At 40.5% G+C, this 16,756-nt stretch overlaps 1 protein-coding gene across 2 annotated transcripts in view; it reads right to left on the bottom strand.

Moving 5' to 3' along the window:
* The window catches only part of edil3a (EGF-like repeats and discoidin I-like domains 3a), a 96,420-nt gene that overhangs the window by 15,792 nt on the left and 63,872 nt on the right, over positions 1-16,756 (bottom strand). For both annotated transcript variants that reach the window (XM_029440018.1, XM_029440019.1), the window contains exons 6-8: positions 11,556-11,711; positions 10,366-10,510; positions 9,987-10,171 (exon numbers count right to left, since the gene is read on the bottom strand). In XM_029440018.1, coding sequence (XP_029295878.1) covers positions 9,987-10,171; positions 10,366-10,510; positions 11,556-11,711 — 486 coding nt within the window. The remainder of the gene's footprint in view (positions 1-9,986; positions 10,172-10,365; positions 10,511-11,555; positions 11,712-16,756) is intronic.

The following is a 16,756-nucleotide window of genomic DNA, read 5'->3' as shown; positions in this document are numbered from 1 at the left end:
AACAGGGAGGAAATCAACCATGGTGGTCTGGATCATTTGGAGATATTACAGCAAGGAGAACATGCATCTACAGAAGCAGTGAGTTGAATACCATGTCAGCGTGAGTGAAGTGAGGGACTCAGATCAATATGTGTAAACATGTAGCCTTGAAGCTGTAAGGGACTTTGGGGATTTCACACTTTGTTTCATGCTCACTGTGACTACACATGTGATGGACACTTACTCAGGGATAACATCTAAAGTAGTCTCCCTGGTTAATCTAGTTGGAAATCAAAACTGTAATTCGTGCTGGAGGGGGGGAAAAAAAGAGCTTTCTGTTGGAATATTAAGTAAGTGTAAAATGTGAAATGATTTCATGATAAAAAATATATATGGTGTTCACGTTCTAACAATGAGGATACAGATTTGAAAAGGTTGATTTTTAAAACTCAACAAACAGGTGAGTTAAAAATAAAACCGTTTACGACTCTGGCTGCAGCACTTACTTCTCCTCATCGCTCCTCTCCCCCCTTTCCTGCTTCTCACATGGCACATAAAATATTCATATCCAATTCTCACACGTGTGCGCAAAGACACACACACACACACACACTCTCCCTCTCCCTCTTTGCACATAAAAACAAGGTGTGCTTCACACGCAATAAAAAAGGGAACCATGAAATTGCTAAATAGATAACATTTATGGACATAGGTGGTCTTTGCCATTTGATACTAACCCTAAAATAAATCCATGTCCAGTTTTTTACACAACCTTAACTTCGGACTATTGTGAATTAATCATAATACTGTAGAGCACAGCGTGTAGTGCTCTCTTAGTGCAGTCCACACTCTCTTGGGTGCACAACATAAAGATGTAGGATTTAAACGTAGGATAGCCAGCTTGTCAAGAGATGGCTTAGAAACACTCTGAAACCCTAAGATACACATGCAGAACACATTGGACCCAATCTCTGCTGCACTGATTTAAACTCTTGCGTCTTCGCTTCTGACAATTCCTGCAGATCCCACGATTACAACAGGCGCTGCTGCAGACTCATGAATCACTCATCCCAAGATAAAACAGATAAATGCTTCCTACGTTTGCTGAGAGGGAGTGAGAGGGACGTAGGTGAGAGAGGGAGAGGGAGATGAGGATCAGGAGTTGAAGGATAAGATGGCTTCTTTGGATAATGAAAACAAAAGAGTGACTACACAGGTTCCAAGCAGACCTGTACATGTAAGGCTGTGGTTGGAGGGAGGGGACACTAAAAAGCACCCAATTGAATTAGGGAAGCAGATGGATTTACCATCCCTTCCGTAACTTCATTTGGAAGCTAATTGAATCAGCATACTAGCTGCAGGGAAATTGAATAAAATGGAGCCACATTGGACAGGATTATAATGAGGCTCTGACGATAATGCCTTAATGAAATTTACATCAGGCATGTTTTCAAAGATTCTCCTTGAATTCTTGGATAATGTTCGCAAGATGATTGAATTAGCAATAGCTGCAGGTAACATTTTTTGAAGCAACATACTACATTTATGTATATTTAAAAAAATGTATATGAAGGAATCTCTAACCAGCAATTTCAGTACATACTCAGTATCATACGGGTCCCATCTGACATGCTTCTCCATAGAGGTCTGATAATAACCCACACCAATCCCTCTTAATATAATCCTCCATATTCTACAAACGTGCCAAGTCTTATAATCGTGCACTGTCTGCTGTTTATGGCTGCACGGTTCAAATGTGATCTTGCCTTTCTGAAACTGGGCTGGCACATCTGCCAAGGCAAGTGCCGGCTGAGCAATTTGCAGTCATGGTTACATCTGTTATCCTGGCTTCAGAGCTTCTTATCAGTGTGCAGAGCTACAGCTAAGACTTTGTCACAAATTGTGGTAAAAAAAATAATCTACCAACGTGTTGGATAATTAAAATTGTCATGGTAACTTCTGTGAAGGTTGAATTTACATGCGCAGAAGTATAGATGCAGACTGGCAGATTAGAAAGTATGCTGAAGGCAGCGTATATACGTTTCATAATTTGCTCAGTATCACAGCTGTGGCTAAATGGTTGTGTGCTTCACACTAATTGCAACAGAAACCACCTGGAGACGTTGTCCCTCTAACATTCGGTTTCTTTAATTAGTTCAGCAAGAAAACTTGGCTGCACGTGCTGTTCTCATTGATCCAGTTTCATGTGTAGAGTAGCAGGACAAATAATGATAAAAAGCTGAGCAGCCGGTAGAATAAAAGGATGCATCTAGTGTGATTAGAACTTTGAATGGTCAGATCTGTGGGGAGAAGTGCCTTTATCTAGTTTCAACCAGATCAATATAGTATGACAGTAACACAAGTGCTGGATTTAGGAGGATAGCCTCTATATGCTTCCTAACAATTCATGGTTGTAAGACTGTGTTTTCCATTGAGAGGAGGATCAAACTTGAAGGACGCAGAAGACGTCTCACCCTTGAATCTTCACAATAAATTCTTTCTGTCCATGCAAGTAATTTTAAATAAAGTACTAGTCTCTTGCTCGTGAAATATAGACATGATCATTGCTATTCCAGATGATCAAAATCCCTCCTAAATCCTTTCATGCAACAATGCCATTGCTCTCTCGGAGGCAGCTTTTCTGTCTTTAGAAAGGACACGCTTCATCTTTGCTGCAGAAGCACTCAAGAAGGGATGAGAGTTTCAATGGGACAAATTAAAGCCATTCTCCTCTGTGGATGGATGAAACAAACACCAAGCTAATTCTATTGATTAAAAGAAATAGAGTTTGTTGTCAGCAACGCTGTATTTGAGGTAGCGATTTGATTAGGAAGCTGTGCTCGACAAAATTGGTGTAATGATAATACCCGGTTTGATTACAACAAATGCACGCTCACAGGCACTGAGCGGGAATCAATCTTGCATTACGTCTACTTATTGTTCCTTCTAGCCTCGACTCCACATGGGACAATACTCTATGTGAAGTGTCAACATGCATTGACGCTTTAGGAGCCATTGGCAAACAGCTGGGGTATATCAATTCATGCCTTTGTAATTCACAAGGACATTTTGAATTACACTATTAAATAAAACATTGAAGTACTTACGATGTGATGAGCACTTTTAAAACAAGTAATGCAAATTGCATAAAACAAAATGATGGAAATTGTTTTATGAAAAAAGAAACACCTGCTTGACATTGAAACTGATTCACCATTTTAGCTGTTAATAATTAAAAATCTGGTAACTAAAATTAATTATGTTTTCAACCTCAAACCTCACATTGTGGTCATGTAAGGGTTAAAAACTCTTATTTTTATGTCAGAATTATAACCATAACTACTATTTTTGAATTGAATATAATGAGTTTAATGTTCTGGTACGTCTATATGATCAAATGTATATAGTTTATTATATGAGATCTGTGTACAATAAGGATAAAGTAATTGGTTGCAGGCTCTACAGTATGCTCCATTATGGAAATGTCACATTAATTTGATCTAACATATTATTGTTTCGATTTGTAAGAACTGTGAGCACAGTAAAAGCTACACTTAAAAGTTGAATCCATCAACATTGCATTTTGCAAGATTTATTTTGTTTAATATTTGCTCTCTGCAGTATTTATATCCCTGACTTCAGCTGTGTTGAGTGTGTCCTCGCCTGCTTCTGCCTCTCCACCTGTCCCTGTCTTTCTACTCCTTGGTCCTCTGTGCTCCCGCCTGACCAACAGGGGAAATCACTGATGTTCCTACATGCCTCACCTCCCACTGCCACTCATTACTCTTACACTGCATGTGCATATCTATATCTACAGTATGTGCTCTGTTAGCCGCGCTGCTCCATCTCAGCCTGCAACTGTTTGTGTCGGATTAATGAGACAGAAAAGGCTCTGTCACTCACAAGACGGGGAGAAGGTGACCGAGCACAGCTGGACAGTATAAGATTGATGATCCCAGATCAAGTGTTGGGTTGCATCCATCTGAAGTACAGCTTGTACTGTTCCCAACCTGGACATGACAAGACCGTCTTCTCACATTCAGCCTCCTCCAGTGTCCTCTGGTATAACCAGTGCCACCCCTCTTGATGTTGCTATCAAAGCAGTGCTTTATTTATAAAGCTCTGGATTCTTTCTGGCAAAAAGTGTTCCAGGATTATGGTAAACATTTCTCATTAAAATGAATAAAAACGGCGTGATTGTGTCTCTTCATCTCTACTTTCACATCTCTCATCTCTCATTGCAGTCAACACATTACTTTGCAAGGATTCAAGGATGAACAATGTTTAGGGACTTTCACATTTCTTGGTAATTATTAGTTGGTTAAAAGCCAGTACTGCTTTGTTAAAGAATTGAGGGGAATCTATTGACTAATATAATATTCATAACTATGTTTTCATTGGTGTATAATCACCTGAAACAAAGAATCAATGTGTTTTTTGTGCTACCTTAGAATTAGCCCTTAAATTCTACATAGAGAGCAGGTTCTCTTCCACGAGTCCGCCATGTCCTACAGTAGCCCAGAATGGACAAACCAAACTCTGGGCCTAGAGAGGACCTTTAACATTTTCATGTTACCTGAAGGCCATCGCAGGTTCTCTGAAACGCTTGGAAAGGGAGGGGTGAGTGGAGGGGTGTTCAGTTGGTTGCAATCTGCAACCTAACCACTAGATGCCACTTGATCCTACACACTGGTCCTTTAAATGTCAGAAGTATGCTAAGGTAGTATTCACACAGGCTTCTCCCATCGTCTTCTACCTTTAGGGATCCCACAAACCTTTGTGTTCTTCCTTGAGTATGCGAATCTGTCATCTCAATAAACATTGACTTTAGCCCATGACGGCATTCTGCCAGGCAATACTTCTCCTAGACTATACTCTTTTGCTGGCCTGATAATGATACCCATGGAGAAATACAATGACAAGGCACAAGCTAAACCATCCACTTTGCCCGCTTGCACTATGGTCTTTTTCATAGGTAAGGAGAGTTTTCTCTCTCATACGATGATCATAGAGTTTTAAACACTATAACCATTAAGAACCATCTCACATTCGTTCATAAAGGCAATGAGTGGACGATTTAAACTGATTTCACACCACACAGTGTCTGGTCATGTCTTCTAGGATCTTTTACCCTCCCGCTGTGTTCAAAGCACTCAACACCAATGTTCTTCATGGCACGTTTTAATGCTTCGTCTTTGTGTGTCTAGATGACTGTCGATTTCTGCAGGGCCCTTTAAACCATGCTCAACATGTCTCCAAGGTCCCTCAGTGGGAGATAGTCTTTTGCCAAACACAAAAAGTGGGAATTCAGTGTCTGGAGCAACTGGCTTCCTCATCTCTGGTGGCCATGTACTTTACATATATATTTTACCGACTGGTTCAGGAAACAAATGGCTGCAATCCAGTTCTGTCACACATCTGCAATGATTGCCAACTTCTACCAATACAAACTACACCGTTGTGGCAGTGGCATTTATTATTCTTACACTCTAGTCACATTATACATCTGCACTGCTGAGACCGAAACAGTGTTTCCATGGAGTTCAATCAATATATTGACCCAGGTGAGGGTACCACCATTTGCTCAATAATCACAAACTCAACCTACACTGTATAAACTATGATGCAATAAAGAAATGTATGCAACTAAACCGGGGGTAGAGTAATAACACTGCCAGGCTACAGACTGTGACTGTGATTGGTCACTTTACTTAAATCTCTCCGCTTGTCTTTGTCTCTTCTGTCTGGGTTTATAGTACCCCACTGTGCTTTCTCCTGCGTTCAGTGTGTTCCAGCAGAGAGACGCTTTTTCCTCATGTGGAGGAAATGCCTTAGCTGCTAAGCTGACACTATTTAGCTCAACAGCGTCTACCTATGCAAACCTTGACTCTCACAGTAGTCATTTGCTTAATTGTTTTGTATCCTCTATATATGTTAGTCTACATTTACTCAAGTTCCCCGGAACCTGAGATTTTTCTCCTCTGCCTTTATATAAAAAAAACTTCTAATTTGCATTTCAACTAAACAGAGACATCACTGTCTAATACAATGTAAAACACCAATCTTTGTTCACTTAACTTCCTACGTTGTTATTTAATTAGGGTCAATATTGTAGATATGTGATGACTCACATTACCTGAGTGTTGTGTGACAATGACTGTACCTGTATGCTGAATCTAAGACCAATATAACATTTGCACAGGCGCGATTGCAGGTCTTTCACACCCAAGTTTGAGCTCACTCTGCATCATCAGAGGCAGAGGTGATTATCAGGGTGCCACAGCCACAAACTGCACATATTTATCACTTTAAGGAGATAATTGGGTGTGAAAACCTTGGAGACAGGGGATAACAAATGAACCACTAGAATGGAATTACTTTCATAGCTTGTTTTGTAACCTTTGCAGGCTCGAAATAAATTAAACAAGTTGCAAATGAAGTGACACATTTTCCACTATCATTGTCTACACAAGACATTTGTACATTACATCTTAGCGTAATGTACACCCTGTCATTATTTACTGTACAGGTGTACATGACATGAATTAAAAAGAATGTACTCTGTGGAAACATTGAAGGCTATTTTATCGGACTGACTTAAATGACATGCATTAATGTTAATGTGTTTAGTCTTATACAACAAACACAGCTGGCCGTGTTGGCAGAAGCTGAGCAAAGGTTCTCTAGCACTCCCAGTGGCTGGAACTGGAACAGCCACAAATCTGAGTTACATTTGCAAGGGCAGTTACAAGATAACTCTTAATTGGGAGAACAATGGAGCTAAACATTATGTGAAACAAAGACGTGAGCTGAAGCTACGTGGAACATATTCGATAGCATCATGAACCTCTTCTTTTTGTTTCACTTGTGAACCATTCTACTTACATACACTGTAGTGTTCCTGCACCTGTAGTGTGGATCAGGAACAGAAAGAGAACATTTTCTCTTATGAAAGAAACCCAAGGGAAAAGTGTATATAATGTGAAGTGTTTTTAGTGATGAATCTCCTCTGAAGTGAAGTGTCTGCAGAGCACTAGCTTAGAGGGCACTGGAACCAGACACTCTACTGTAGCTAAACTAAAGGGTTCATATTTTGTTGACTAAAATACAAGCTTTGCATTTTGTGTACAAAGCTTAAACATGGCACCCGACCAAAACAAACTCGAAGGGCGTTTCTTATTTCTTCTGCTCTGCCACAGGGATTTGTAGGCTTGTCAGGGAGTGAGAAAACATGCTTAACGTTTCTCAGGAGAATGCGATTTGAGACATGTGATCTTTTCAATGTGCATTGAATAACAACACAATGTCGACCTGCCAATGTCCAGTTTATAGATAACTAATAAGCTGATGTATTTATTTATTTATTACAGATCAAAGAATTACAAGTCTGTCTATGTTGAATGTATCAGTGAAGATATATGTAAGATTTAAGTAGACCTGCTCAGATTATTTAACTAGAAATAACAAATTGAAGTGAGAAGTGTGCATTTATAGAGAGATGCACTTTATATATATATTGCACAATGAATTAAAAGTATTATAAAGTGGTTTTCTGTCAGCTTATTTGGAGTTACTGTGTCCTAAGGTACATAATACTTCTCTGCAGTCTCTTTTGGATAAACAGTGATTCAATAGCCACAGTGTAACAAGGTGTCGGATATATTTTCAACTCAGAGCTTGATGATCAGATAAATATTTAAAGAAAATGGCCTAAAAATGATGTATCAATGTAACAACCTGGCCCATCAATTGTGCTAAGCTGTACAGGAAATCATTGCGGAAGGGGAGAATGAGAAAGACAATAGATGTTGGTGAGTCCAGGTGTGAATGGAGTACTTATTCTCTGAGGTTTAGTTTTCACCTCTACTTCATTTCCTGTTGGTGGATATTACCCGGGGATTCACCATCAGTGCTACCCACTACATGATAAGTGTTTCGGATTTCTACATCAAGCTCCAGGAAAATGAATCCTTGCAAAGTACTTTTTGACTGCAATGCAGTTAAGAGATTTGGAAATGTGAGATGAAGAGACACAATGACGCCATTCTAACCGTGTTTATTTCCTTTAATGAGAAATGTTTACCATAATCCACCAATGAACTCAGAGTCCTGGAACACTTCTTGCCAGAAACCTTGCAGTGCATGTGTTGCATTAACAGAGACAATGTATAATTGAAAAGTAGCTTCTGTCACTCTAGCAATTTCACTTTGCTATGTGGACATATTAATGTGCATAATTAACTAATCAGCTTATGCCAGCTGGAACACTTGGCAGCTCAGTCTGACAGCTTCAGCTCTTTTCTGGAAAACATCTTGAAAGATTCTGGTTTTGTCTCCTTGTGTGTAATTGTATCTCGTGACAGAATATCTTTAGCTTAGAGAGTTCCCAAACTGGACCAGATCTAGGCTTTTTATTTTTTATTTATTAAGATTTTACAGTGTTTTGTGGCACAAAAGTTCTATTCTGTCGTTATTGATGATCACCATTCAAATGATTCACTGCATGTTTGAGTTTTGCATTTCTATGATGAATATGACCACTAATTGAAAAAAATATATATATATATATATGAAAAATGTATCAACGTAATCCCTAGTGCCATAAACGTTTTGTTAAACTGAGATGTTTAAGTTAACAATCATTACTATGAAAAATCTAAATATTTACAGCCTGGATGTAAATGTATGTATTGCTAAAAGTATTCAGAGTATCAAAGAGACAGAATCTGTCAGCTCATGTCTCCACTGTTTGCTTCTGAAATGTGATCTTGTCCGGTCCTAAGCGTCAATAAATCCAGTCTGACATTTGATGTTTGTAAAGAGCTTCACACTGCTTTCACTGCACGCCAGAGCAGTTGTCCTGATTAATAGGAATACTTAATGTGCCATTAAGACTGATTAATTCCATGAATCTGTTAGGTTTAAAGACATTCAATAATGTCACTGGAAATCAATTATTTGCCATGGCGACCAGTACGAAGAAGATTGTGGGAGTTTAACAAATGCCTACAAGACGATCGCTATATATAAAACAGCTGTATCGGTATAAATGTGAAACAGCACATTACAGTATATAACTCTTAATGCCTACTTTTCAAGAGCCAGATATTGTATATGCCTGTGTGCGCAGAAATGGTCCTTGCCAGTGCGTCTGTATAGCATCTCCACTTTCTTGCCGGCACAGCATGTAATATGAGACCAGAAGTTTCCCTTTACCCACAGCAATCAATTTTGCTTAGCTGAGCTCCCTGGCCTGGATGTGGCCTGCCTGAGTACCTGTCTCCTGCCACACACAGCCCTGCATACCCTCACCCTTGGCAAAAAAGCTTTCAGCTTAATATAAAACATATCTGACTCAAGACTCGGCCAATCTAATAACGGCCAGACAAGTCAGCGTGACTACAGAGCACTAACTGTGCCACTGCTAGGGAGGTACGTGTGGAACGAGTCTAGCAGAAAGGCCAAGAAATCACTCTGATCTTCAATTCCCTGAGAAGATGATCCACATCACAATTTCTTTTATGCTATCAGTTTTACAGCTTGAAGTAAAATGTGGTTTCTTAACTCTAAAAGCAAAGAGCATGTACTGCCTTTTATTTTAAAAGAACAAAAAATCCAATATATGAGGCCATACGTGAGGGCATACTGGGCACGATTCAGTCTTATTGATATGTATCTTAAACTCCCTAGGCCTCCATCAATCTCACATATTGTTAAGAAGAAAGACTGGGGTGTAAACGTTTACTTAGAGCCGTGTCTTGTCCCTTTCAGGAGACATTTTCAGCCATCAGTTACTGTAATGAAAACAAATGGATTGGCTGTTTTCATAGAGATAGAAAGCCTGGGCTGCTGCCAAAGATAACAGGGCGACACTCTTCCAAACTGAGGCAATGTGGGTGTTGGATTAAAAAGGACTAGCATGAAGAAGAAAAAAAGAAATGACTACCTATTACTGACTGTTTCTAAGAATATAACTATAGCACATTTAGCTACAGATAACATCTTACCTGTAGCCACTGTGACTGGTCACTGTGTCCAGCTGTCCAGGCATTGACCTTGCCCTGTTTGTCCAAACGGGCCTTTCCAGGCTCCCAAGTGAACATGTCCATGTTGAGCGTCCTGAAGATGCTGGAGGCCGTAACCTGGTAGTCCTGCACATGGCCCGACTTCAATCCCAGTGGTTCAGAGCAACCTGGCAACAACATCAACAAACAGCTTCTACAGCTTCTTCCTGACATCCTGACCGAGTACATTTTCAGTGCTGTTTCCAAATTAAAAAATGAAGCATGACACAATTGCGCAGGAGGCATACTGCGGTGGATTTTCAGATCATTTCATGATTCATTTGTGTTGTACAGTTGGATGAAACATGCTCGGCTCACCCACCTGTTAGCTCACAGCCGAGCAGCTCCATGCGTAAGGTACAGTGCCTCCTGCAGACTTGGGGGTAAATGCGCACGTACTGGGCTTCAATAGGAGGAGTGAAGGAGTTGGCTGACGGAGCGTTGTTATCGACGTTTCCTCGGAAAATCTGTTGCAGGGGATGAAATAACAGCAGATGGGGGAGGGGAGGATGGTGAAGCAGATCCGTTTTGCCGTAATTTAGTCTATCTGGCACTGTCTCTAGTGTCTACTCCACACTCAACAAATTGCTGTCTTTCAAGGTCAATGAGCTGGAATTACAGAGGAAAATAGACAATTTCTCGCACCATTTGAGCCCGTAATTCATAAGAACAGTGGTGTGTTTTAAATTAGTGCTCCAATTATATCGCTATACCTTCTGGAGAGTTTTATCCAAATGACCTGACAGAAACTCTCTGATTTCAGTGACTGATGTACCGCATGTGTGATGTGCAGAGACAGGGCGACAGACGAAGAGAATGCAAGGCAGAGACAGAGACAGAGCCGAGCGTTTTCGAGCTGTCACTGGCTCGCAACGGGTCAATGTGAAGGGAAACCCCCAACTTATATTAGGTCAAGGTCCAGGGCGTGTAACAGGTATTTATCCCAGTCTGCTCATACGCTTAGAACATCCACCTCCAAAAATACTGTACGCACTCAATTATGCACATTCTTTCTTTTCTCTATGCCACATTTTGAGCGACAACTACACGCTATAAAAGAAATAAGTACAAGACTGAGATTACAGACTATTCAAGTAGACTCATTGTTCCGTGTAATAAATTTGGAAGTCGGGGTCATTCGGAGCTCGGCCAAATGGAAGGCAGCCGTGGCTCGCTGTCAGGAATGATAGAATGCTGTGTGGCCTATTTGGTGGCTGTTTCATCCCCAAATAGTATAAAAATTCAATCTAGAAGTCATAAAAGTGGAGGGGGGTAAGGGGCAGCGAGATAGGCCCGGTGTGTGCTAGCTAATTAAAAAGCCATCTCATCATGTCCTCCACCCTGCCCTTGACTGAGTGCACAGTCTCTAGTCGCTGTGTGTGCACGTGTGAGAGTGTGGGCATGTGTGTATCTCTGTCTGTGTATTTCACAGTGAGAGGCTAAAGAGAAAGAGTGGAGAAATGACAATGGGTGTGTATGCGTTGTGTTGGTGTGCCCACATGTGTGTCTCACCATGTCATCATCTTTGCCCTTGACTTTGTATGTTCTCCAGGTCTTCCCGTCATCGCTATAGGCTACTTTGTAAGACTTGACGTACTCCGGGCTGCCGATACGCTTTGCACCCTGGGTAATTAGGCCTGTGACCCTCATTCTCCTCTGCAGGTTTATCTGTGGAGTAAAAAAAAAAAGTCAAGAAATGAATGCTTCATTTTCAGACAGTTTGAATGAGTGCATCTGTGTGTGTGAGCACGAGCAGTGTGCGCACGCAAGTCATGGGAATCAAGTCACCCCCTTGTATCTTTTCTGTCAGGGCCATCCATCTAATTCAGAAAGTCTGTGATCGAATGGAACATTTAATCAATCCTCACGCTCCAGATCCAGTCCGTCAACCCTGTGCAGACTGTCAATATGGTGCCAATGTAAGGCGGCTTGGAGAGCCAAGAGAAAAAGAAAGAGAGAGAGAGCTAAGAAAGAGGAAAGGGATGGATGAACAAAGAAGGATCATTATTATCTAAGCAGGACAGACGTCACACACACCAGTTTAAGGTTTGCTTTCACATGTTTTTCACATGTCAAACAGCAATAGTCCATCTTCCAGCTTCCATACACGGTCATCTGCTCACTAGAACCGATTAACACATCGGGGGAAATGTGGGGTTCAATGTCTTGCACTTCGACATCCCGAAGGAGCTGGGGATCCAACCACCGACCTTCCGATTTGTGGACGACCGCTCTACCTGCTGAGCCGCCAACATGTGTTCAGTTGGGTGCCTGAATAATTAAAGCTGCAAATCACTAATGGCCTCAACATGATGGCTCCAAAAGGATCCCTCCATTAAAGGACAGCATACCAGTCTCCTCATCTATATTGTAGTACGACGTATATCTGGGTTACAGATGTCAAAGGTTGAAGAGCGATACTTTTAGAAGCATGCTCGTTTGATTGTCTCAACTCACGTGGTTGGTGCTCTCATATCTTTGCCCAAATTTGAATAACCCACCTCCGACTACAGGATGATAGCACTCCTCAGAGACCTACAGTATGAGTGGCGTCACACATGCCACGTGTTTTTCTAAAGTCAACGCCGAAACCTGTCATTGCTTGTTGACGACAAAAGTGCTTCACTCGTACTGTAATTCTGGTGAACTTGTTTAAAAAATGAAAGAAGTCTCTCGAGGTATTTTGTTATTTTTCTTAATGACTGATGATAGTTTACAGCAGCTTGCTTCATATGAAGAAGCCCCGCGGTGTCTAAGGAGTGGCGCTGCGTTAGGTTCCTCACAGGCATGCACACGCACACTGCCAATTTCTCTTTTTTTTTTACACTCAATATTAACGTTGATAAAAAAAGTAGGAGAGGATAACACGAGGCAATTTCAGTATTATAATACTGTAACACATTCGTGATAGTCTCTGACAAATGAGATAAAGTAAATAAACGGTGATGACAATTATTCATTAATCATTTTGGCGACAAGCTGCATCATTTTCAGGAGAAAAAAAAAGACACTTTGGCTCGTCTGACAAAATATAAAAGTACGCAGCTCTCTAGTCTTCCATAGCACATAAGGACAGCAATAACGCAGTACCGAGTGAGTACTAAGCAAAGGACCATTAACTTGAAATGGCCAAACCTAAAGAAAGAAATGCAGATTAAAAGATCATTTGAATTACTCCAATGAATTGGAGCAGTACAGCTCAAGGTTGCATTTATTCTTACCTTTTCTTTTTAAGACCAAAAAAAAATTCCATAACTTAATGTGATGTTGCAAAACGAATGAGACTATAGTCTGTGAAACCTGCGTCAGTTTCTATTTAAGAACTTGAACCATTTTAAAGCTGATCCATGAGAAATTGAAGTCTAACTTCACTGACAATGTGACCACATTCAGGATGGTATTCTTCGGGCTTGAGCTCATTTTCCGCTGCAGGAATGTTCACATTACTATGAAATGAGGCAATTTACAAGTCAAATATTTTAGAGTAAAAGCTCAAACAGATAGTCTGAGCCCACTAAGTTATACTCTCCTTTTCTGTTAATGAAAAAAGCTCTTACAGATCCAGCACAAGAAAAGAACCGTTTATGTTCACCAACCCTGTTTGAACTGTCAAAATCTAACGGAGTGATGCCTAATCATTTCTATTTCCGCGTTGACTGTCCTTTTTTTAATTTACATTTGTAGAGACAAGGCTTAATGCCACATTTTTCATCATACTTAAGCCAACATATTAAGTTAATTATACATAAGGACCCCTCATGGAGCCTCAGAGTTGATGCGACCCGCTCTTTCTCATTCACAGCATTTCTTCGCTCGTCACAGTTTTCTCCATAGAGATGCGAAGTTACTTCGTACACTAATTAGAAGCCCTGTCACTAAAAGGCCATGGCCGGGGTAATTGGGGTGATCCTTCGCATTTTTAATGACCAGTCAGAAACATACGTCTGTCACGTCAGCGCTAACAGTGATGCAATTATTTGTTTGAGCGGGGAATCGTTGGAAACATCCTCCACGGGCAGACCTTTGTCTACAAACATTAATGTGTCAGTTGGAAGGAAAATACCTCGGTGTGAGAGACCGCTAACCTAAAATGCTTAAAGTGGCAGTAGACATCTTTTCGGATGGCTGTAGAGTAATGACACCATTGGCGTGTAGATTGGTTCGATACACGCTTTTCACTTTGCAACTCTGTCTATCTCCCACGAAAATGGAGGCTCAATTTACGGCAGGGACGGCTCCCTGTTCTGAACCGAGACGACAAACTCTCTATTGCTCCCACATTGTCAACGGCAGTGCATTACAGCCACCAGTTCTTCACAATACTTTTCACAATAAAAGCCCTAGACATATACACTGCATCCCTGCTTAGCAGAGAGCATTTCGCTATAAGAGGCAACTCAACAAAATAGCTTGCGGTAGCTCTCCCCAGGTAGCGGAACAACCGAGTCAACTGTGGAAACTCAAAAAGAGCCCCCGCTGACTGAGGGGGCAGAGAAGGGGAAGAGGGGGAGTGTTAAAAGAAAACAAGTTATTTCTAGTAACCTAGATCAGTAAATAACACAACTACTTATTATTACTACCAGATGTTTTACTTCCTTTATCATAGCACTTTGGATTCTTACGGTTGTTTCTTGATTGGGACAGTAGCCCGGCTGCGAGCGGTAGCCATGTCTCTAACGATATATGAACAAGTAGGTCGATCTGCTTGTTCATATAAAAATCAACAGACAGAAAATATGTTAATACCATCTCTGTTGTACAAGTTTGTTTGGAAACAAATGCAGTGTGTTCCCGTGCTGTTGGTAGCTCTAAGGAACATAGAAAGCGATCCGGTTGTCTTTGCGACAGCGGCACCAACTACTTGGTGCTGGGGGGGTTGTCTGTTGCCACTTTTAATTACACACACATATTACACTGAGATGCTGCAGATTACGCCACAACTAATTTAGTACATACCATATTTGTAGGTCCCAAATAAATAGCTTATTCTTGAAATCATTGTGCAATTGAACCTACATATGACACGTGCAAAGATACTCAGTAGTCATGACACTGAATCCCTTCTGATGTTTCATATCCCATCCTCATACCAAGACATAAAATGATGACAAATATTTTCCAAAAAAAAGCATGATTGTCGACCACCATACATTTTCTTTTTTTAAAGACAGAGTTGTTTGTCCTTAGCAGATGTATGAACTCTCAGCGTTTGTGCAACAGAGAGCTAGAAGAACTGAAGAGAACAAAGTTTAGAATGAACTTTTCCCTATCCTTTTCCCTAAAAACATACTTGTGTGTGAAGTGCTCTTGGTAAAAATGCAGGCGCCTCTAAAGAAAATAACTTCTACTAATTTATGTTCTATAACACAAAGAAAGTATTGTTCCACTGTTTTGCATGGTGTGATTTAACATGTTTTCCCTCTGGAAAAAAACATTCACTGCTGTGAGAAAATATCCAGCATGAAACCATCGGACACATCCTGGAAGTGATTATGCCCTGTAGCAGTAACTCACACACTACCTTAAGGAAACACCATTTTTGATATCTCTGCCACTGTTTTAAAGAAATGATCGATAAGGTCATCGTCCTATTGACAAATATATATTTGACTTCTGCCCTCTGAGATCACAGGTATAGTAAAGTAATAACTGGCTTATAACAACACAAAGACACAGGCTTGGTTAACACGTGCTGACAAACATTGTGAAAACCAGAATTTTGTTCTGTATTGCTGTTGCTACTCAAGTCATGTTATATTAGAACTGGAAAGCCCTCTGCTAAACTAAGGAGAACAGCATCAACTAACTGGTTTATACTTTCCCTGTACAAAAGACATAAACAGTATTTACAGCTACAGCAGTGGAAATGTAACTGGCTTGCTTACAGGTCTTGATATTGCCAAGAGCACAAACGATTACCACATCTAATCATACCAACACAGAAGACTTCACACACACACAAACAAAGGTCAGGAGCACATCAAGTGATAAAATATTCTCTGTTACACACTGAGATTAAAACTGTTGCAGTATTGTAACATTTTCACTACGCTGTGTATCAGAGCCCTGTGGCTGTGGTTTAAAAAAAAAAAAGCGCACACACACGCGCACACACACACACACACACACACACACACACACACACACACACACACACACACACAGAGAGCCTTAATTCTCTCGTTGTGCTTTCTTTTTCTATAACACACACAAACACTTAAACAGACATTACTTAAATTGCATCAGCGGTTTTTTTTATTCTCTTCCCTTCTGTTTGGTTCATTTATAGGATGTTTGATGCGTAAAGTAATTAAACCTTATGGTCTGTATATTGCACCTAAACACAGTCACATGCCAGAGAAACTTTTATATACCGGTGACTCATTGTAAGAGCACTCAACCAATATCCCTGCAAGAGCATGGCGTACACATAATCCAGAGCATGTCACAACCTCACAGTAATGGCCAGTGATATGCAATCACGCTCTCATTGTGTTTGGTCGTAGGGGCATTGCAAACATTTAAAGGCTTTGAAAGCGGCCTGAACAAATCAGCCCGGTTCTGAAACAGAACCCGAGTGCTGCATTGAGTTTAGGCTCGTGAACCTCATTCATGAATCATTTAATGTAGGAATGAGTTTTGGAGTATATGTGTATGTGTATGTATAAAAGTAAAAGTATAAAAGTAAAAGCTTTATTTAAGTAGTAATGATT

This window comes from Cottoperca gobio, chromosome 9, assembly GCF_900634415.1.
Source record: "Cottoperca gobio chromosome 9, fCotGob3.1, whole genome shotgun sequence".
Lineage (NCBI taxonomy): Eukaryota > Metazoa > Chordata > Actinopteri > Perciformes > Bovichtidae > Cottoperca > Cottoperca gobio.
Note: the sequence above shows the minus strand (reverse complement) of the source record. Positions and strands in the feature narration are given on the sequence as shown.